This window comes from Hippocampus zosterae, chromosome 15 (assembly GCF_025434085.1).
Source record: "Hippocampus zosterae strain Florida chromosome 15, ASM2543408v3, whole genome shotgun sequence".
NCBI lineage: Eukaryota > Metazoa > Chordata > Actinopteri > Syngnathiformes > Syngnathidae > Hippocampus > Hippocampus zosterae.
Genome location: NC_067465.1, coordinates 7,255,438 through 7,278,282, shown reverse-complemented (window position 1 = coordinate 7,278,282; position 22,845 = coordinate 7,255,438). Strand labels below are relative to the sequence as shown.

Here is a 22,845-nt window from a genome sequence, read left to right as displayed (position 1 = left end):
CTGGCAACCAGTTCAGGGTGTACCCCGCCTACAGCCCAGCATTCCCATGACTCCCGCGAGGATAAGCGGCTCGGATAATGGATGGATGGGTATAATAATAACAATGATAACAGCACACAGACACGATGTTATTGTCGTCTTGCAGTTATCTAAAAAATATGTACAAATAAGTTTACTGTGTAGAGTAAGTAGTATGTGGGGACCACATTTACGATGACAAGAAGTACAAATGAATGCCCATTATTTCAAGAGATTAGTGGGGCTGGGATAATTGGATGTATTTTCTAATATTTCACAAAAGCATCACGATGACAGGAATCTATATTCCCAGTAGATCAAATGCACTGGTAAAAGCCGCACCGCTCTAGTGCCTTGATCTTTTGAAATGACATTATTTATTAGTTTCTGCAAAGCATGATGGGAGTGAATGGCTGGAGTGGTTGATTTGGGACAAGCCCCGCCACAATATCAGCTTGAGCTTTGAGTCAAAAGCGCCGGATGTTGCCGTCACCATCGCAGCAGTCAATAGCATCAGGCCGTGATTCATCCCAATTGTCCGATCCCTCTCCAATAAGATGCCTGTGTTGAGGGCAACGTTTGTCTTTGATCCATTATTCATTCCACGCTTAAGAGGGATTTATTGACCTCTTCCCAAATGGACCAACTGGTTAAAACATTGATGATGATTCAGTACTAAATCTGGCTTTGCATCCTGGCCTAAAATCATTGGCAGTCGACTCTTTTATGCAGAGAGCCTACAAAAAAACATTTTGTAACATACAAATAACAAGTGTAGTGATCATGCAAAAAAAAAAAAAAAGGCAAATGGGAACATGTAAGCAGCAAACTAACACAATTTCACACGGATCCAGCAAAAACCCACAGTAGCCTGGAAATGAGAAGCAAACTACAGCCAATTTCACATAGTAATCATTAAAAAAATATTGTAATTGAGAACCAAACTAATACGTTTTTACTCAGAGATACTGCCAAAAAAAACCCCACTTGTGCTATCTCACACAGAAACAGGCTAAAGGCGTGACAAGCACATTGGCTTAATGCCATGGTTTTCTGCCAATGCAACCGTTTTTCAGGGTGTCTGTGTGAAAGGGCTGCATCTCACGTGATAGGACGTCTGTCAAGACGCGTTGCGGTCGTCTACGAGCCGGGGTACGGAGCTGGGCCCTCTTCCGAGGTAATGATGTTTTCTTTTCACTTAACGCCGGAACAGGGCAGGACAAATGGAGCGAACGTTAGCAGTTAGTTGATGATGTCGATCGGGATAATGGCTTTCAATCACTTGTTTATTGTTGTCATTGAGCAGGAGGAAGGAGCCGAGATACCTAATGCACCCACTGCACTGGCCGGCGGCACACACAACAGCAGTCAAGGTTTTTTTTTCTTTTTTAATCTTACTTCTTATGATTACTTTGTGTGTTTTTATTTACAGGTTTCAGAAAAAAATTGAGGAAAAAAGTAGCAAAACTAAATAAGATATTATTAATTTCCCCAGTGTGGGACGAATAAAGGATATCTTATCTTATCTTATTACAAGTCAAAGAAACAATGAGATAAAATCACTACAAGTGTTTTAATAATCTAATAATTTAAAATTTCAAAATTAAATAAAAATGAATAACGTCGCAAGTTTCAAGAACAACCCCATCCACATTTAAGATATTAATTAAACAATAAAAAGATTGAGTAAAACAAAATTTGAAAGTACTAACAATTAAACAAACATGAAAGAAGTAACTATTTTTGCAAGTTTCAGGAATAAAATAAATACATTTACAAATGTAATTAAACAAAACGTTTCCAAAATTGTTTAAAAAATTAAAACCATTAAGAACGTCAAATAAATAAACTAATTTGTTGTTTTTTTCTGGAACAAAAATATTTACAAATGACCAATAGAAAGTAATAAAATAAAATGTAAAATATCCACATAATATATAACATGAATAAATGGTTTCTTGCATAGAAAACTCAAGGCTTTACATTGCTCATCATCATCACCACTGCCACCACCGGGGTGAGGTCAATACAGCAAAGTGGAGGTGAATCACTCCGGCTGATGAGTGGTGGGTTTAAAATGCACATTTAATTTGATTGCACCTTCAATCATTACCAATGCAGACACGCCCACCTCCTCCCCTACAAGCACACACACATTTACACACTCGCATACATGCATACATACATGCACACGTTGCAGCGGTGCATTAAGTGTAATGCAATTTGAGCAAGCAAACAAGTTTAAACAGTCAAACTAAAGTTTTCTCGCTGAGGCAGCAAATTCACTAATGGACGGAGATGGTTTATTCCAATAATGGCCGCTACGGTAGCTTCTAAAACGTCACCTGAAGTTGACAGGTCACACACACACGCACGCACACACACACGCACGCACGCACGCACACACACAGACACGCGCACATACACACGCAGAAACACGCACACGCCCGCGCAGACACGCACAGACGTTTTGCCTTGTGGCGATCGTCTTACGTCATACTTTGTTGATGTCATGTCCCTGTTGACCGCAAGGGCGCGCCAGAGCGCCTGACAGACGGACTTCAAGATGGCGCCTTACATGGTTGAACTTAAGCTGTTACGTTGTTGTTATTGTTTTTGGTTGTTTTTACCGTTTAAAAGCGCTACTCAACTTCTCAATGAACCATGTTACAAGCCCATCAATGACAGCAGGCCAGACTTTGTCCGGTGAGTTCATAGACGTGTCCATTTGCTGCTCTTTTGAGAAGGGTTTTGTTCGTGTCTTAAGAAACTACCCATTGATGCATATAGAAGCAAAGCTGCGAGTCGTGGTGACTTTTGCATCGTATTTAAAATAAATGTGGTTTCATATGTTAACGAGACACTTGAATGAAGGACTAACAAAATGATAAAAGTTTAGTAAAACGTCAAATGTATGAAAAAATAAATCTGAATAATTTAATAAAAAATATTGTCAAAATGCAAAACAGAAAAATACAAGAAAAACTTTAAATTATTTAGATTTGTTTTGTCTATCCAGTGTGGAAACAAAGGGCCTATTTTAATGAGGAATTCAATGTATTTTTCTTTAGAACACGCCCTCGACCCCACGAGTACACGAAGGCATCAGACCTTCCCCACTCGTGGGACTGGCGGAACGTGGACGGGCAGAATTACGCGAGCGTCACCAGGAACCAGCACATCCCGCAGTACTGCGGCTCCTGTTGGGCCATGGGAGCCACCAGCGCACTCGCTGGTAACCGTGACGGCGGCGCTGGGCATGCCTGGAGACCTACGCATTAATCTTTTCTCTTGCTCTCGGCCTAGACCGCATCAACATTAAGCGTGGTGGCGCGTGGCCGTTGGCGTATCTGTCGGTCCAGAACGTTATCGACTGTGGGCGAGCGGGATCGTGTTACGGTGGCGATGACCTGAGCGTGTACGCCTACGCTCACGCGAGTGGCATCCCGGATGAGACTTGCAACAACTACCAAGCCAAAAACCAAAGTAAGCTTTGCTCACCGTTATTAGCCCATCATATTGCCCTTTCACTTGTTGCTAGGCAGAATTACTCATCTGTTTTAAATTGAATACATAGCAGAACAGAAAGTTGAATTATTGTCAACAAACATTTTTGGGGTGTCCTTGTCATTTGTTGCTGGGCAGAATTCTGAATTTAAATAATAAAAATACTGTACTTCTAAAATGGAGCGCTTCCGAGTTTGGGCAAGATGGAATTTGACCAAGACCAGCAGGTGAAAATGTTCACATTTGTAAAACGTCAGTTCATTGACTTCAGTTGTGGGTGGCTTTTTGGTACCACTCAAGAAGAGAAAAACAAAGCTATTTACTTACTTTTAACAGCATGTCACACCTTTTCTGGCCAGTAGGGGGAATGGTGCGCATACTTTTGCCCAACACCGTATTTTACATCTTTGCTCTTTTCTCACGGTTGTTTTGTCATCCCTCTGACCCCTCCGCAGAGTGTGAGCTTTTCAACCAGTGCGGCTCATGCGCCTCCATGGCGTCATGCGATGTGGTCAGGAACTACACCACGTGGAAAGTGGATGATTACGGGAGAGTCTCAGGTAGAGACCATATGAAAGCGGAGATTTACACCAACGGGCCCATCAGGTAAACAGGAATGATGATTTACCTGTGCCCGCCAGATGGGGGAGACATAGAGATTAAGATGCTTTTAAAAATATTTTTTCATTTAGTTGTTCTCTGATGGCCACCAAGAGCCTTGATGGCTACATGGGGGGAATCTTTTCAGAGTTTCACCCCCTTTCGCTGCCCAATCACATCGTATCTGTAGCTGGCTGGGGCATTGCGGATGACAGCACAGAGTTTTGGATTGTCAGGAACTCCTGGGGAGAATTTTGGGTTGGTGTCACACACACACACACGCACAATGCAGTCAGACACTTTGATTGACAATTCACATTGCAGTGGAAAACTGGTTTGGGGTGCTGAATTTTCAATGTTTGGACCGGAATTTCCTTGTTTTTATGCGGAATTCCAACTTCCAAATCCACCCAGAATAAATTTCTGACTATTTTTTTTTTTTCCAGGGAGAACACGGCTGGGCCCGAATAGTCACCAGTGCCTTTAAAGGTGGCAAAGGCAATTGGTTCAACTTGGGGATCGAGAAACGCTGTGCATATGGAGATCCTATTGTAAAGTCATAGATTATTATTATTTGTATTCATGTACAGTCGTCATGGATACATTTCTATGTTGTTAAGGAAATTATCAACTTTATCATGACAACTTTTGCTGTGGCTGTGGGATCATGATATACAATATAAGGTGGTTGCTCCACAATGTGATGTGCGTCTATGTTTGTCGGAACGCCCCCCCCAAAGTGCTGATGATACAGCGGTAACTTGAGATATGGGAGGGCCAATGCGGATTTTTGTTTTTTTGCTTTGACTTGGGAACACAAACTTGTCCGGTAGCAATGCGAGATAGAATTAGTAACCCCCCCCCCCCTTCCAAAAACAAGAGGCTCCAAGCTGTTTGTTCATGTCCAGTTAAACATTTTGCAGGAAACAGGGGCCAAGTTGTGGCATACACAAGTTTTTATAATGATGATCATTTAAGATTTATTTCGTGCCTTTCAAGAGACACAAGGAAGGTGGCAACAGAGATGGTCACTTGTTGCTGGGCAGAAATATAAAACAAAACTACATCTCGTGGAACCTTGATCATCACATTTGGCAAACCAAAGAATTTCGACTTGATAACATGCGACTTCTCCTGTAAAGTGACCAAAGGTTTTTGACTTTGATTTAGGAGTTTCATTCTTTTTGACGATAAAAAATCTGGCCTGTGCAGTTCATAAAGTCACTTATATATAAGTGACATACAGAATCTTTCGGATGAATCCCGATCTAAATCAAGGTTTCGTTCCAACTTTGCCATTTGGCGGGTAGCCCCTTTTGCATTCAGCACTTTTCATTGCCGCCGCAAAACATGAAATCACTCTCATCCCAAATGACCAAAATGGAGTTCCCGCACGCTAGTTCTGAGTGGCTACACTATTCCTTTTATTTCCTGCTAGATGTGAAAAAAACTGCAGTGAATTGTGAATCGGTGTAACCTGAACAGCTTTCGTTGAAGTTGTCGACTGAGACGTGGTTCCTATAAAAGGGCCCGATAATCATAGTGATGTTTTGTGCGCTGCAGTGAGCCACTTGAAAAGCTGGTTTCACCCGACCCACACACACTTAGAGAGCAATGTTGCGTTGCAAGTAGAGCACAATGAGACCAAACATCTGGAGAGGAGCATGGCCTACGCCCACATTTTTGCTTTTTCGAGGCCACACACACAAGTCGCACATTTTTCAACTGTTTTATGTGCAACATCATGTGAGCCATGCCAAGAACAAATACAACATCAACCCGACTAATCACATGGTCAATCATATGGTATATGAGAATAAGAAACATATGGACAATAAGCATTCACTCCTATTGCCACTCCACATTTATTTACTATCAAACTAAACATAAAAGAAAGAGACTTAACATTTTGTGTATTTAAAACCACCGCGGAGCTGAGCCTCTAGTTTGCTAGTTCAAAGCTAATGACAATATGCCAAAGTAAGCATCTCCAGTCAGGTCAATAAATATTTGACAAGTTGCTGAACAAACCATCAACTGGTCGAGCTGGTACGGGCAAAAGCGCTCATGGAACCAGTTTAGTGAGAAGTGCACAACAAGCACAACCCAATTGATGCAATCTTAATTCTATTAATCCCATTTGTCCCATCTGCTACGAGTGTGCGTGTGATCACGAACGTCGATTTGCAAAAAGTATGGAGGCTACTTTGATTTTATCAGGTTTTTGCTGTAGCGTGTAGACACACACACACACACAATGGATGTGGACATCATCTCTATTTAAGCCCACTTTTACCTATGAAAGGATGAAAACGACCGCCGCAACGGACATTAAACCAAGACGTGACCGTGATTTTTTTTTTTACCTTGCATAACACTTAACATCTGAAAACCGAAATCTGTATTTATGCCCATTTCAACCCAGGAAATATGATAGTGATTGCCCTAAAATACTGTTTTTTATAGATGCGAAATCCTCATTAAACTACACGAAGTTTAGTTTCTGTGGTGGGCGTCTATGGAGAGGAAATGCTTAAATGTATGCCTGCATAAATAGTGAAGATTTATCAAGCAACATTTAATCCTTAAAATACAAAATATTGCCAGGTTGAATTAGGCACGAGTAGAGATATGCACATAAATTCTGTTGTTTTTTTAAACATAAATGTTAAGCTTTTGAGCGCCCATGACGAGGAAATGGCCTCACATCCATATACAGCAATCCAAAATATTGGGGCAACCATTCTGATATTTTCAGAGTTTGAATTGGACATGGGTAGAGATCTGCATATGAATTTTGGTAACAATGTTTTTTTGGTTACTTTAGATCAGGGGTGCCCATTTGGTCGATCCTGATCTACCGGTAGATCTAAGACAGGTCCCTAGTAAATCCGAGGAGAAAAAAAAACAACCAGTTGTGTGTCTTTGTACATGTTGGTAATATATTTTTTGTGTTAATATGCGCTGCACCCTAATCATTCTATCAGTCTCATTTTAACCAAAAAATGTTTCAAAAATTTTAAAAAAAGCAGGTAAATCTTGAATTTACAATGGCGCGTGATTACGTCACCGGAAGTTGTTGCGGTCTCTTTGATCGTCATTATTCTCATTCAGAGTTTGCTTCATGTACAATTCACCGAGGGCACGGGCAAAGAATAGGAATCTAGGAGGGCCCAGGGAAGCACTTGAAAATGGTACGTGTGAGCTACGATAGTTAACAGGCTGCAAAGGTGCATCGGATGCCTCAGTTTCAGGCTGTTTCTCATCACGGCGTGCGTGCGTGCATGTGTGTGTGCGCGCGCGCGCCGGTAATGGTAGATATCCCGGGAAGTTAATTGATTGAAAAGTACATCTTCGGTCCAAAACGTGTGGGCACCCCTGCTTTAGATACTGTTATCAGTACTGTATAATGAAAAGATCACTTCCCTTTTTTAAAGTCTTATTTTATAAGACAAGCGGAAGTGAGCCATGAGTGTCGCTTGACGGTCGGAGTGGGGCTCGACGGATTGCGTTTCTCCTCGCGCTCCCTTATTGTTTTTCCCCTCAATTTTACACCCGACATCTTCATCCGCCATCACGGACCGCATCGGGCCTGGGTCGTGAAGAAGAGGGAAGAGGAGGAGGAGGAGGAGAAGATGCCTCATGGGTCATTCCATCACGTCGTAAGAGGAGAGCCATGCCCAGGTTCGGCGTCAGGTGGCTGGTCGCCGCCGCGCTGATGCTGCTGCTCGGCGGGGCCTTCTTCTTCTGCGAGTATCTCATCTACTACCCCGCCATTCTCAAGTGCGCCTGGCCCCGCGTGGAGCATGCGCGCGGAGGCATCGACGGCCGGCCGGCGGACTCGCCGCCGGTCCGCGCCATGGTGTTGTCAGACACGCACCTCCTGGGGGCCGTCGGCGGCCACTGGTTCGACAAACTTAGGAGGTACGCAACCCCCCTCACCCCCCCCCCCCAAAAAAAAACAACAACAACAAAACCCCCAACAACAACGACAGCAACCTTGTGTCCTTCTGTGATTGATTAAAACCATAACAAGCGAGTGCTCGTTCGTTTGCGCATGCGCAGGGAATGGCAGATGGAGCGCGCGTTCCAGACCGCCCTGTGGCTTCTCAGGCCCGAGGTGGTCTTCATCCTGGGGGACATTTTCGACGAGGGCAAGTGGAGCTCGAAGAATGTAAGTCGGGCAAGGAGTGGGGTAGTGGTCGGTTTGGGCGCCGTTTACTCAACTGCAGAGGGTATCAGCCACTATAGGGAGCAATGGCTTCAATACAACACCCACTGGCTTGAGAAAGGGAGTTCAGAACATTTCAAGCTCCTTTGTCATTCATAAAAGTGGGCATTTTTTGGGATCAGATTAAAAATCCTGAAATTTGGGGTTTGAATCCTGATCGACCCGTGCTTGCCTGGGTTTTCTCTGGGTACTCTGGCTTCCTCCCATATTTCAAAAACACAAATTTGCACATAAACACTGCCTCAATAGAAACGAGATAGGTTTGCTGCCCCAAGTTTAACAGACGCTCCCCGGTGAAACACCTACTTTGGAGAAATACAATACAATACATGCTGATTTAGCGCTTTCACAACAGCTGTAACAAAGCGCTTAACAAAACCGTTAACAAAGTAAAATAATAAACAACTCAGAACATAAAACACGGACAGTCGTGCAGTCCCAACCACTTTTCCGTCACACGCTTTGTTGTTTGAAGCAGTTTGAGATGAAAGAGGAGAGAATCAAAGTGTCCTTTAACCAGTGGATCAGAGACGTCATGCTCAAAATGTGCACACGTCGGCTAAAAGTTAAATGACGAAATGATGATAAATGAAAAAGGATGATAAAAATGAATGCCTCTTTTTTTACCATTAGGAAAAAAAATAATGCACAGGCTGTAATTAAATAAGTTAATTGCGTTAGGGGCGGGGGGCTTTTAGATGAAGTATGACTCTTTTTTGCAAACAGACAATGCCACCATTGATTTATTCGGGTCTGGGGTTAAAAGAGTGGCCTCCCTTTTCCCGAAATAACGTGTATTGACACTTTTACATCAGATCACTGAAGGGGATAGAAAAAAAAGGTTAATTTAACTGGACAAAACTACTGCTGACTCATTTGGGGTAAGGCATCTATTTGAGGAAATATAGGACATTTGTGATCCCTACTCCAACAAATGACCTACTATAACCACATCGTTGCTAAGGGAAAGAATGAGGTGTCTGTTTGAGATACGGCACTTCTTAAAGTGGATGAGAAGTGGCTATTAATTGGAGGTATGGCATCCATTTAAGGAAAAAAAAGCATCTTGGTTGTAAGTGTCACAATGTCACTTGGTAAGCGTATGACATCGTGTTGTCGTCTCTGCAGCATTGGGATGACGACGTGCGGCGCTTCCACAGGATGTTCCGGCACTCCGAGGACACCGAACTGGTGGTCTTGGTCGGAAATCACGACATTGGCTTCCATTATGAGTAAGGACATTTCGATGTTTTTTTGTTGTTGTTGCGTCTAACGTCACACATGCGAGTCAGCAATAGATAAACTGTGGACTTTGATTGGATGTTTTCCGTATTGTACTTCCACGGGGTGCTTATCACTACAAGTTGGCATTCAAGTCCAAGACAATAAAACTCAATTTTGTATAAAGTACCTGAAAGAGATATTTGAGTATATAAGTATCTAAAGTAATTTATGATATTAAATGCATTTAATGAAGCAAATGTACATTGCAATGTTTGTTTTGATTTCTTTTAATTACATTTTGGTTTAGTTTACTTAAGTGTTGTAGTTACCAACATGCATGTTGACCAACAGCAAAACTAGCTATGCGCTAAAAATCAAGATTTCCTGATGACATGCCATTTTCTTCCTTCGCCTTCCGGTATCTATAGCATAAAGTAACAAAGATGGTTTGGGGAACTTGCACCCAAGCTTTCATTTCAGAAGTGCAGCGGGGTAAAAGTGAGATGACAGAAATATAGAATACAGATGTGAAAATTATACGCAAGCACTGTCAGAAAGTATTAGTTTTGCTATAGTTAAACAACAGATTACTATTTGCCCTTTTGGAGAAAGCCATCAGATGTTGGCCAAGTGATACGATCACCGAGTGGCATTTTAATAAAGTCGTGTCTTCAGCATAACAAAGATATGTGTGTAAATGAGCTGTAATTTGCCTTTACGTTATTGTATGCATACAAATGTCATTTCCTGCTGTGTTTTTGTAATCATCACATTTCACCTCCTGTGGTGGCCTCACACAATATGTCAAACATGAAGCGAAATGAGCTTGGAAAAAGGTTGAGCAAGTCAGACACAAGGAGCCACGCACGAAAGGGGAAGTACACGCAATTGTCAGATAAATGAAACTGCTCATGTTTAAAGTTTGTTTGTGGTAGGTCAGGATTTTGGGATGTGAAAATTGAGACCAAGATAAATCTTTTTCCATAAAATGTACAACTCCATTGAAAATACATTTTTAGTAGAAATAACAAGATAATGTGGTTGCACAAGTGTGCACACCCTCATGAGTGGAATCAAGCAGTTTTCAGAATTGGCCATTCATTTTCCAAGTCATGGTAAATGGGCTGCGATTGGCCGCCAAACAGTTCAGGGTGTACACCCCGTCTACTTCCCGAAGACAGCCGGAATAGGTTTAAGCACGCCCCCACCACCCTTGTGAGGATACAACACAAAATCCTATAATTAAAAAAAAAAGGGGGTGCAGACTTTTTATATCCACAGCAAATATGCAATGTGATTTTGACATTTATTCTTAAAACGAATTTCTGAGAATACCTTTGTTTAAGTTCCGCAATGTAATTGGTACTTCCGAGAGTAGAGTTCTTCTTCTGTCATTAGCCACCAAATTTAAACATAGCAAAATTGTGCAAGGGGCGGTTTTGAAAACAAAGATCTAATAAATCCAACATTTTTTATTTTGGGATCGAAGGGGGCACTAAAATAGTATTTTATCGCCCCCTGCAGGATGGACTGGTTCAAGCTGCAGCGCTTCGAGAAGGTTTTCAACGCCTCCTCCACCAGGATGGTCACCAAAAACGGAGTCAAGTGAGCAGTTTCTCATGGTTTGCCCGATCAAAAATGTGGAACAAGTGCTGTTGGAATGCGATTTTATGTGTCCGTTTGTGTGCACACTTAGCTTCTTGTTGGTAAACAGCGTGGCGCTGCACGGTGACGGCTGCCCCATCTGCCAATCGGTAGAGAAGGACCTCATCAGACTCTCCAAGGACCTTAACTGTTCTCTGCAGGCGAGTCGGCGGCACATCCAAACAAAATAACAAACATTAAAAACAAAGAAATGAAGTCCTGTCATTCATTCTACAGAGCTCAGAGGAGGGCTGCAAGGGCACGCAGGTGTATCCTCCCACACGCCCCATTATGTTACAGGTGAGCTCATTAAATCACCCAAACCATAAGAGAATTAAGTAAAACTCCTCACTTCATGCTTTCTATGAAGAAACAAAGTCAGAGTAAAAAATTAAAGAATTTTCCATCCTCAAAGAATCTCATGTACATGCTCTTGTAATCAGTTAGGCGTCATGAAATGAACTTGCATAGCTTTAAAACATCAGACATATCAGGGTTTTCAATAAACCTTATTTACCCGCGTTGTCAGTATCAAAGACAAGCATCCCCCCCCCCCCCCCCAAAAAAAGGACATTTAGCATACTGAGGCTCCTCAAGGAACATGACCTGCGTTTTTGAAAAAAGCTTAGGCACATTAGCCTCTTCAAGATAGCTACTGCATTTTAAAAACTAGTTAAGTGTCTTTCAGGAACCCAATATATATTTATTTTAATAAAGACAAGTTAGCGTAACTAAAGTCTCATTGATGTACTCCAAAACATATGGGATTTGGTAAACATATGAGCCCAACTCATTGTAGATCAGTTATGATGCAACATCATCTGTTGTAAATTAACGTATGCATTTAAAAAAAAAAGCTGTCATCTATTTTTTCATCGAGCCTGCTGCAAAGATATTAAAATAAATAAAAACAAACAGTGAGCATGCTGGGGAAAACTAATGTAAGCGCTTTAAAAAAAAAGTATTACAGACAAGTTAACATTTTCGAGGAACCTGACCTATGCAATTTGAAGATCGCTCAAAGCAGTGAAGCATCAAGGAACCTAATGTAAAAAAACAAAATTAGCATTTTCAAGAAACTTGACATTTACCTTTTAACAACGCAGTAAACACAATTTACAATAAGAGTAGGAAACTCCAGTTCTTCAAGAGCCATTCTGCCTGTTTTAGATTTCTCCCTACTCCCAACACACCTGATTCAATTCATGATCTGATGAGCTGATCATTTGAATCAGGTGTGTTGGACTAGGGAGGAATTTCAAAATATCTTCACGGAACCTAACATCTGCGTTTTAAAAAGATTCAAACACGTTGGCAACTTTCATAGACCGGACATATTTTGTCCTGATACGATCAAACATTCACACAAAGCCAAACAAACCTTTTCCCCTGAAAAAGTTGGTCACATTCAGAAGTGTTGGAGCGATGATGATGATGATGATAATTGGATGATGATGTGGATGATGGCGCTCTCTAGCACTACCCGCTGTACAGAGTGAGCGATGCAGGCTGCACTGGCTCTGACGCAGCGCCGCCCGGTGAGCGCCACCTTCTGTTCAGGGAGAAGTACGACGTACTGTCCAAGGAGGCGTCCCAGAGGGTGAGGATTCCTCTCATGTCTTCTCCAAAATGATGATGATTAGGATTAATAAAAAAAAAAAAGTTTTGTCTCATTGGCCCTAGCTGCTGAATTGGTTCAAGCCCCGCCTCATCCTGAGTGGCCACACCCACAGCGGCTGCGAGGTCCTCCACGACAACAAGTACCCAGAAGTCAGCGTGCCGTCTTTCAGCTGGAGGAACCGCAACAATCCCAGTTTCATCTTGGTGGGTAGCCGACTGGCCCGTCGGCATACCCGGGCCAGCTTTGAGCATCATGTAGACGTGCGCCACATCGTATTTATTTTGATTTTGGCTTTCTTTTCACGATAAATCATACAACTTTGCACAGACTATTATTTACTCTACACAGTGGCAGGTCTTTATTTAGAATACAGTGCACTTAAAAAAAAAGATTCAACAGAATATAAATATTTTTTATAACAGATACTGGATGGAAATAATTACAACATAAAACATAGAATGAAATACTTTTCTCTGGGGAGGAGTTGACAACTCCACCCCTCTTTTCAGGCGTTGTTCCAAACATGCAGCCGCAAATCCGACGACACGTCTACAAAGTTGATTGTCGAACTGCGACCTTGGGTGTCTTGGTGCCAAGTGTACATATAGACACCTTTTGTTTGAACATTGTGCTCATTATGGACAATCTGTGATGAACACAGAAGTCCAGTAATAGAACACCATTCTGGTTCAGATTGGAGGGACATTCCTCCCAATCACGCCATTCCGGGTCTCACTGTCATTGCCCATGTGAGCATTGAAGTTCTTCAGTAGAACGATGAAATCCCCAGAGTGCTCTCAAGCACACTAGTACCAGAGCCCAAGCGGTTTGTGGAGGCAAGCCCGACTATATATAAATTTCCCCCCTAAAATGTTATTTTCCTTTATGTTTCTATTCAAACAAAACACATTTGAAAATCATTTAATAATGAAAAAAACAACATTCCATTAATTTCTATTTTACAAATGTTAAAATTCTGAATCCCGCATGTTAATGTCTATTTCACTAAAATAGAAATGATTACATATGTAAAGTGATTATATACATTATTTTTAATAAATAAAATATAATTACTTTTTAATAATACATTTTATCACACAATTTGACAATTTTCTTTTTCGTGATTGGTTTCACATGGTTAACTCAAATGAGTCTGTCAAGTAGTCCTTTAAATCGTCCATTTTTCCCCGCCTCCTCTCTCTCCCAAACAGGCATCCGTGTCATCGGGCAGTTACGCGCTGTCCAAGTGTTTCTTACCAGAGGAGAGCACCGTCATCGGTGTGTACACCTCAACCGGCGCCTGTCTGTTGCTGCTCGTCTTGGTGCATTGCTTGTGGGTGAAGGGCCTGTTCCAGTGCCTCAGCCTTTGCCTGCTGGGGAAGCACAAGTCTCTGTGAAAACTACATTACCCAGTATCCCCCACGTACAGAATCCGGAAGTACCGACGCGCCTCAGTTTGGGATAGATTTTGACCGAGCAAAAAACAAACAAAGCCCCCCCCCCCATCTATCTTTGCTTATTCTCTTTTGCGACACCGGGAAGGACGTCAATTGTTCATTTAAATGTTGAAGTCATTTTAATGACTTCAAACTTGTTCTTTAATAATGACGTGATGGTTATGGCCTGCGTGTGTGTGTGTGTGTGTGTGGGGGGGGGGGGGGGGGGTTGTTTTACATTCTGCGAGCTTGCCAAAAGGTGGCACTTTATCGTTGGCACGTCGTGTCGATCGGGAGTAACCAAGTCGACAAAACGCCCCACCACTGACTTTTCAGCACTTAGCCTTGTATTTTTTTCATCCAGAAACACAAGTGTATTCTTATGATTTTAATGCCAATTTTAGTGTCAAATGCGCGTTGATGGTCCATGTAATTCACCGTGAACTGAAAACTCACCCCTCATCTCACATTGTTAATTTGTTGAAGGGGTTTATTGTCATTATCGTCTTGGACAAATATTTGTGAGGGTTTTTGCCAAGTTATTGACATGTCCAATCGATTGTGCATTAATAAAAAAAAACATTGTTAATACCTCCGTGGAGTTTTATTGCATAAACATACTCAAACATCCAAGATAACTTTTTTCATTGGTTTTCAATGACCCAAACCAGTGTTTTTAAAAACACAAGGGCGAGTCAGTCTTCAAGGAACCAATCGATGTGCATTTATAAACCTCAACAAACCCTCCCAATTAAGGAACCTTTTGTTTTTGTATAGATCCGTGACAATTTAGGATCACAAATTTATCTCATCAAAAGACATCTTAGGTTCTTCAAAGTAAACATTTTTGTCTTCAGGGATCAAATCTAAATTTTTGTGAACCTCACGTGGCTTCACGGAACATAATGTACTTCTGTACTTCAAAGGAAAATTTACTGTTTTCATGGTTAGGACAATTTTGTATATTCAAGGAACAAAGATCTTCTAATTATCAAAGCATAACAGGTTTTATAAACACCAGAGAGAATTGAGTGTCTCAGTCTTGTCTTCTAGGAACAAAATCAAGAGCTGTCACAATTTTCTCAGAACCTAATGTGTTTTTGTGTACATCATAGACAATTTTGTGTCCTCGTGCTCCCTCCAAAACAATGTAGCCTCTTGCATGTGCAGTGGACAAATGTTGAAAAACAACCAAGTATGGATTCAGGTCACGTGTTGTCAAGAAAGCCCCACCCCCCAAAAAAAGAGAACTCCTCTAATGTGCCTCTTTATTTAAAGAAAAATAAAAATGTCATTTCAACATCCTCCCAGGCTTGAGCGCGGTTTCGGCCTCTGCAGTCCAAGTCGACTGTGTGTGCGTGTGTGTGTGTGTGTGTGTAGTGTCGCAGAAGAAAAGGCTGATGCTGACTTTTTTTTTGTACAAGGAGAAGAGCTCATCTTGTTGGGTGTTGCTCACACATTCATCGTGCCTGTGTCTATATCGCATATGGCTCCCATAGGACTACCCCCACCCCCCATGCCACCCCTCCAAACATGACCAATATTGCACACGCTCATTTGTTTGTCTCCATTCTAGACATGCTTTCCTATGTGTGTATGTATACATATTTAGCGTATACATACATAGGTATGTACACCTAGGCACACACATAATTAAACATGTATAAGTGTACATATATATTTATATAGACCTATAAATTTACATGTACATACAATTATAAAATTCTTTGCCCGCACATTCATACACGCGCGCGCGCACACACAATGCATGTGTGAGTCTATATACACAAGATCTCGCACACACTTGGGAAGAAAAAACAAAAACAAAACTAGGAAAATAAACTAAAATGATGTTGGTTCCTATGAAAACAACATCAGGTTGCAATTTGGACACTTTCAATGGATTTCCAATGTGTGTTTTAAAGCTGTGAAATTCTCAGTAACAATAATAATACAATTAAACAGGAGGGCAGAATAAAAATCTCCGCCGAAAAAGAAAGAAAAAAAAAAGGCAATGGTGCTGCAACACGTGGTCCTCACTGCAGGTAAGTGGTTAATTTGCATAATGTATATTTTTAGGATTCTTTCCCTAGAATGTTTATTTTTGTTATTTTTCAATAAACAGCAGTTTATTTATATTTTCTATAAACCAGAAAAAACTAAACTCTACAGAGAATGTCCCCCCCCAACCACCCCTCTTTCACGTAGTCTCCTTGTTTTGCTGCTGACAAAACAAACAAACAAACAAAAAAGTGTTGTTGACATCAAGCTGTACAGCGCGGTCGGAAAAAAAACATTACTTACATCTGAGCTCGGTTTTGTCTTTTTTTTCTTGTTTTTTTTTACAGGTACAGCCATAATCAAGGCACAAAGATCTACAAGTAGATTTGCTTCTCTTTTCAATTGAACTTGTACAAAATAATATTACACTTTACAGTCTGTACAGGAGAATTCCACCTTGCACAGTGTACAAGAAAAAAAAGTATACATTTTTATCTCCCCTTCCTGCAGGTAGGAGAATGTTGTGTGTGTTGTGTGTGCGTGTGGTGTTATGAGGGTCCGAGTCTGTGGTGGCGGCGGCGGGGCTAAAGTGCACGCAGCAGCAGCAGCTCCTTTAGGGGTGAGGGGGGATCCTTCCGGCTTGCCGTACTTTTTTGTCATCGTGCACCCCCGTCTCAGCTTTTCTCTCGGTCCGCAAAGCGTTTGTTTTAATCATCCCTCCCCACCCCCCCCCTCCCAAAAAAAAGTGGTAACGGGGGTTAATAAATATCGCATTGATGCTACATTGTGTGTTCCTCCTGGGGGAGAGTGATCCAAATCATCATTGAGAAACAAAAAAATAAATAAAAAGATGGGGAGCGGCTGGGGGAACCTAATGCAAAGTGCATTTATCTCTTCATTCGCAAGGAGGGGGCTAACAAGCACACACACACGTTCACACACACTCTACACTGAGGTCCTGTAAGTGTCTTCATGTATCCGAAAAAGAGAGAGGAGGGCAAAGAAAAGGAGGTAGCCCGAAGCTTAGTGGAATGAGGAGAAAAAAAAACTTGGAAAAAAAAAATCATCAAAGGAATCAATCTAATATTCTCCTCGTGGAGGAATCCAAAATGTGAAAGAATAAGAGGAGGATTTGACACACTTCAGTAGTACTTGATGGCCCTCGAGACAAGGCGTCAGGTCTCATCACAAGAGTTCGTACTGCCGCAGGTGCATTCTCTGGATGATGTCCCGGCAGTCGTTGAACACCCGCCGGATGTTCTCCGTGTCCACAGCGCAGGTGAAGTGCGGGTAGCAGTAGTGGCGACCGTCGCCGCTCGCCGTGCTGATCCGCTACGGGGCCACAGAGAATCAACAGAGACACACGTCACTTCTTGATACCTAACACACAATATCTGGCCACCAGGGGGCAGAATAATACATACAGACACCTCCAAAAGTAATTGAAAGGTCAATTCCTTTGGGTTTCAGATCAAAAGAGACATATCAGAAAAAAGTTGGAAAGTGTACACTTTATGACGTGGTGGTGACATCGATCAGACATGGATTTTCGGTATATATTTTGCTCACGTTTAAATTAGCTTATATGTCACATATTTGGTTGGAAAGGTCACGGTCCCCCCTTGATATGGCCGCCCAGCAGCATCGATAAAAAATTGTGGCCCCGTCCATTGTTTAACATGCCCATCCATGTGCTAACTGATACTATTGATGAGCCTCACGTGAAGGTGGTTGGTTTGTGTATAACCTACTATGTAGAAGAGCCATTGATATAACGTGTGGTTATGATTGTGTACATTCTAGAAGCATGGTGTTGATGCTTTATGATCCTCTTAGTTTTAAGCGTTTTGCCACCCTCTTGTGGCATATATACACCATTAGACCTCTCTTTTACGGATGTCAATTATTGGTGAGTTTTTGCCATTTGGTCCCAATTACTAAAACTGTATTCACGTGGTCTTTTGCTACTTACAAGAAACTCGTCTCGGATGAAGAACTTCGCTCTCGTCACTCTTGGGTCCTCGCCGGGCTCAGGAGTTGCTGGAACAAGGACAGATGGACTCTTAACAAAACATGTAAAATGATCGCCAGAATGTTTGGTGTGTGTGTGTGAGAAACCCCACCTTCATTTGGTATGGTGTAGCGAGCGTATTCGGGGAAGTAGTCTTCAATTTTCGATTTTCCAGCTAATACCTTCTCGGCAAGCATGTCCTGCTTGTTTAGAAACAAGATGACCGAGATGGTGCGTAACCACCTGCAAAAGCGAGCCAACGCTTCATGTGATTTGTTTGCTTTGAGATCAAGTTGATTCGGGGAAACGGGATCAAAACGGGACTCGCCTATTGTTCCAAATACTGCGGAAGAGATCCAGGGCTTCCCGTAGCCGGTTGGTGTTGTTGTCTTCCCTTATTACCATGTTGTAGCTGCTGCTCGCCACGACGAAGATGATGGCCGTGACGTCTGAGACGGGAAGAAAGCGAGCGCACGAGGCAACAACGTGAGCCGGTACAAAGGGGTGGGGGCGAACACAAAAGAACCCAGAAGTAACAATCGTTGCATCTCACCGTTAAAGCACTGGATCCATTTTCTCCTTTCGTCCCGCTGGCCGCCAACATCGAACATGCTGTGAGGACGGGACAAAAAAAAAAAAAAACACCGTGAGGAACTCACTGCCGCCATCTTGTGCTCGCACACGTCATAACACACATGCAGCAAAATGCACATTCACTATATTCTTATTTATTACATTTAGTAAAATCCAAAATAACTATTTTTCCCACTCTCATAATCTAAATAATTACGACTATGTTAATTTGTTATTCTTGACTTGTAATTTCAGACTCATTTTGGCATGGGACGTTTTATTTAGGTTAGTTTAGTGAGGTTAAATAATTACTTATTATTTAAAAATCTAAAGAGGAATGAAAATCTATTTTTTCTTAATCCCCCAGACTTACTGAAAGTTGACTTTGTCTACTTGGAATCTCGTCTCAAAAATCCCTGAAGTTAACACTCGGCATCGCAGCAGGTCCTGAAAAACACACGATGAATAAAGATGTCTTGATGGCGAGAAAATAGGCAAGTTCAAGAACAAATTTGAGACAGGGGGGAGGACTTACCTGGTCTGTTGGTGTGTAGTCGCTCTGTCTTACAGAGTCGATTCTGTCGAGGAAACTGCACAAAGAACACACACAGTTATCAAAGCAAATAACACACGTTTTGCAAATATTAATGATCTGAAGTGAAGATGTTTGGTTCAACATCAAAGAAAAGTTACAGGCAATCAAAGACAATTTATCGTCTTCTACAATCATGACCTTAAAATAATGTGAAACAACCCCAGCCCATCTATCCATACATCATTTTTTAAAAAAAAACAGTTACCCGTCTTCTGCATCAAACCCAAAGCGGGCTTTTATCAAACTGACCTGTTTTTGGACACACCCATTGCAAATGTATTCAACAAGCATACCATACAGGTTTACGTAAATATCAAAGTAATTTAACTTCAAACGACCCTTTATTGAGTGAGTGCTTTCACAACAGCTGCACCTGCAACAAAGCGCTTAGCGTTTATGTCTTTATAAACATTAAAGACAAAATTATGTCTTCAATGAGTCCAACATGACCGCTTTTTGTTACCTCCGAGGATAATATAGACCTGAAAAAAATACATATATCATCAGAAACAAAATAGGCTTGTGCCCAAGTACCACATTTGCGTAAACTTTTAAAACAATTTAACATTGTCCATGAGCCTGCCGTACGAGTTATCGGAAACATGAAGAAAGCTTAAAAATAATTTCCTCTCAATGAAAGTTTTGGAAACCTCAAAGACAATGTGGCACACCGAAGTCAAATGAGCAGTATTTATGGCATCTTTGCAGTCAAGACAGTCCACTTATTGTTAAAAACAAACTACCAAGTCCTCTCAGTCCTGTTTTTTTTTTTCCCAGTCATGCATTTGGGCTCCAAGCCGCGATAGCTGACAAGAGGGGAGGGGGTGCAGAGGTGGGTTGTGTCCACAAGGGGGCAGGTCTGCTCAGCCGTAGCTATTTTTGGTCTCAACTTCCCCCTAGCTGGAGAGATTACATAAGGCAGACAGAGTGTGTGTGTGTGTGTGTGTGTGAGAGAGAGAGATAGCATCGGATGTAGCATCAACATCCTAGCTCCGGACACAAGGCAGGACCCAACCCGGTTTGGTGACCATAAGGCAAGACTCAGACAATACAATTACAGTTCGGAACATTCAACTCTCATTATAATATTAGAACGATTATAAACAGAGCAGCAACCCAAAGCAGCGATATCAGTGGACACTTAAATCGCCAGCACAAGAGTTACATCATTGAGCGTTACAGTACTTATTGCATCTTTACATATATATGACTTTTTAAAATGTTTGTACTTGCTCACTTCATCATCCTACAGAAACCTCAAAATTATGATTAAAAAATCCATTAAATATATGTAGTACACAAATTGCTTTTGTTTTAGTTTAGTTTTTTTAAAGAATACATCCAATTTATAAATCAGTTTTTCTTCAATTAAATGTACACTGAACAAAACTATAGATGTAACATTTTCATTTTTGCTACCAATTTCCATGAGCTGAACTCCAGACTTTTCCAGTGTAAACAAAAGGTCTATTTTTATCCAATATTGATCACAAGTCTGTCTCAAGCTGTGGTAGGAGCACTTTTCGCGCGTCGACATATTCTATGAAATAGCGTATGTCATATTTGATAATTTGTATAGTGTTGTAGTGTGTTTGACACTTAATTTTTTTTCTCTTATGGAGTTCATCGTGGCTGAGCTGGAGTCTCGCGAGATTTATAAACGCCATGCATGATCATGGATGGAAGTCTTTGATCGAGGCGATCCGCTCAGGACCGTTTCCCCATAGTATGTTCCTGTATTATTGTGGTTGGCGCACTGAGGCTTCAGCATGAGAGTATTTTAGTCTGCCTTTTCCCTGCACGGTTCAACAATGGTATAATTACAGAGTGCTTTGTGACTGTCATGTGACACCACCAGTGTGGTTAGTATGGCGGAGACGTACACCAACCGGAAAAGGGCAATGCAGGTCGAGGATTCAGATCCAGTCAAAACATTACATTAAACACCTTGGTGGTTTGCAATATATGAATTAACTTTGGGTGTGGAATAACAAGTTGAACACCAACAAGTGCTGTTATGTATGTCGTAAAAGGTTTCTCCTCTGTAGAATTAATCATTGACTTTCCAATTATAGACTGTACAGGATCATATTTGCTTGTCTGTGTTTATAAATGAGACAATTGAATCCCTCGCTGTGTTTTTCTCTACAGAGTACAGAGTATGAGAGATGGCAAAATACAGACAGGGACATTTGATGCAGTGGGCGCCTCGGGCCCCATGCGGTCCAGGTCACATGTTGCCACCCATCTAGTCCCCCCACCCCCCAAAAAGGGAGGGGGAAGCCTCAGGGTCTTGCATCTTGGATCACGGTAAAACAAGGCACTTGTACTCAACAAATACAGTGATCGCCACTCGAAACAAATCCAACCACTGGAACACTCATGTGTTCATTTGATAATTGGCTTGACTTTTTACAAATAGTACGACATCTTTAATTAGCAGCGCGGTCCGCAGGCCCGATCAATAGTTTCCATATTTTGAACTGCCCAGGCTGGCAGCATTATGTACTTTTTAACTCCAGCCACACGGACAGGAAGAGCGCTTCCTTCTTGTTGTGTATATCTATTATAACAGGAACCAATGCTTAAACCAGGGGTCACCAAACTTTTTGAGAGTGAGAGCTACTTCATGTGTCCTGATTGTGTGAAGGGCTACCAAATTGATACGCGTCTGAAATAACATTTGTACAAATTACATTTAATAATATTAGAACATTAGCTAGCTAGATATATACTGTAGCTAGCTAGTTAGATAGCTAAATAGGTAGCAATAGAATCTATAATACTGCCCATGTTTGTATTGTTAAATCATAATTTCTACGAGCAAATCACAATCCTAGCACTGGCGGGCTACTGGTGTGGTCCTCACGGGCTACCTGGTGCTCGCGGGCACCACGTTGGAGACCCCTGGCTTAAACCCTTAAAAAAATAATTAAAAAAAATCTGTATCAAAATACAGTATTCGCAAATGTACCCATTCAAGCGTTCTAAATTCGAGGGGGGGAAAAAAAAGTACTGATAACCATATTTTCACAATGAATTTCCTTGTAAGCATTGATTGTATTGAGACAACAAACATTACTGTCGGCTGTAAACATGCCCCCCGCCCAAAAAGTAGTTGTCCATTCCACCAATCATTTGCGGCGCAAGGCAGAAGGCTTTGGTCATCTTTGGATTCAGTTTTTTGGTTTAGGAACTTCCCTTGCATTTTTGGACTGCTAAAACTAAAAACAAGGCCAACAATGCCCTTTGCAACATCAGATTAAAAAGCTGATCGTCTATTTTGCCCGGTGCCAGAAAAAGTCACCAAACCTAGCTTTGATTCATTTGAAATGAGTGAAAGGCTCCAAATTTAAATGATTATCGCACAACATGTCAGTTGAC

At 41.6% G+C, this 22,845-nt stretch overlaps 3 protein-coding genes across 5 annotated transcripts in view; 2 read left to right on the top strand and 1 right to left on the bottom strand.

The window, feature by feature from the left end:
- The first annotated feature begins 2,552 nt into the window (after window positions 1–2,552).
- On the top strand, window positions 2,553–4,824 carry LOC127616347 (cathepsin Z). Its single transcript, XM_052087879.1, has 6 exons — window positions 2,553–2,724; window positions 3,090–3,253; window positions 3,325–3,504; window positions 3,981–4,131; window positions 4,218–4,383; window positions 4,572–4,824. Exons 1-6 carry the CDS (start codon window positions 2,585–2,587, stop codon window positions 4,686–4,688), a joined length of 918 nt encoding a protein of 305 aa, XP_051943839.1. The 5' UTR covers window positions 2,553–2,584; the 3' UTR covers window positions 4,689–4,824.
- A 2,692-nt stretch (window positions 4,825–7,516) lies between these two features.
- mppe1 (metallophosphoesterase 1) lies at window positions 7,517–14,337 on the top strand. Of its 2 annotated transcripts, none has more exons than XM_052087876.1 (9): window positions 7,517–8,049; window positions 8,191–8,299; window positions 9,485–9,588; window positions 11,105–11,185; window positions 11,295–11,385; window positions 11,462–11,524; window positions 12,702–12,824; window positions 12,908–13,048; window positions 14,057–14,337. In XM_052087876.1, exons 1-9 carry the CDS (start codon window positions 7,802–7,804, stop codon window positions 14,240–14,242), a joined length of 1,146 nt encoding a protein of 381 aa, XP_051943836.1. In that variant the 5' UTR covers window positions 7,517–7,801; the 3' UTR covers window positions 14,243–14,337. The 2 variants fall into 2 exon arrangements, with proteins under 2 accessions (XP_051943836.1, XP_051943835.1); XM_052087875.1 differs by having other exon boundaries at window positions 7,519–8,049; window positions 11,277–11,385.
- Window positions 14,338–16,597: 2,260 nt separating this feature from the next.
- The window catches only part of LOC127616341 (guanine nucleotide-binding protein G(olf) subunit alpha), a 39,896-nt gene continuing 33,648 nt past the window's right edge, over window positions 16,598–22,845 (bottom strand). For both annotated transcript variants that reach the window (XM_052087872.1, XM_052087873.1), the window contains exons 6-12: window positions 19,402–19,456; window positions 19,240–19,313; window positions 18,847–18,905; window positions 18,622–18,742; window positions 18,406–18,536; window positions 18,255–18,322; window positions 16,598–17,614 (exon numbers count right to left, since the gene is read on the bottom strand). In XM_052087872.1, coding sequence (XP_051943832.1) covers window positions 17,468–17,614; window positions 18,255–18,322; window positions 18,406–18,536; window positions 18,622–18,742; window positions 18,847–18,905; window positions 19,240–19,313; window positions 19,402–19,456 — 655 coding nt within the window. In that variant the 3' untranslated portion in view covers window positions 16,598–17,467. The remainder of the gene's footprint in view (window positions 17,615–18,254; window positions 18,323–18,405; window positions 18,537–18,621; window positions 18,743–18,846; window positions 18,906–19,239; window positions 19,314–19,401; window positions 19,457–22,845) is intronic.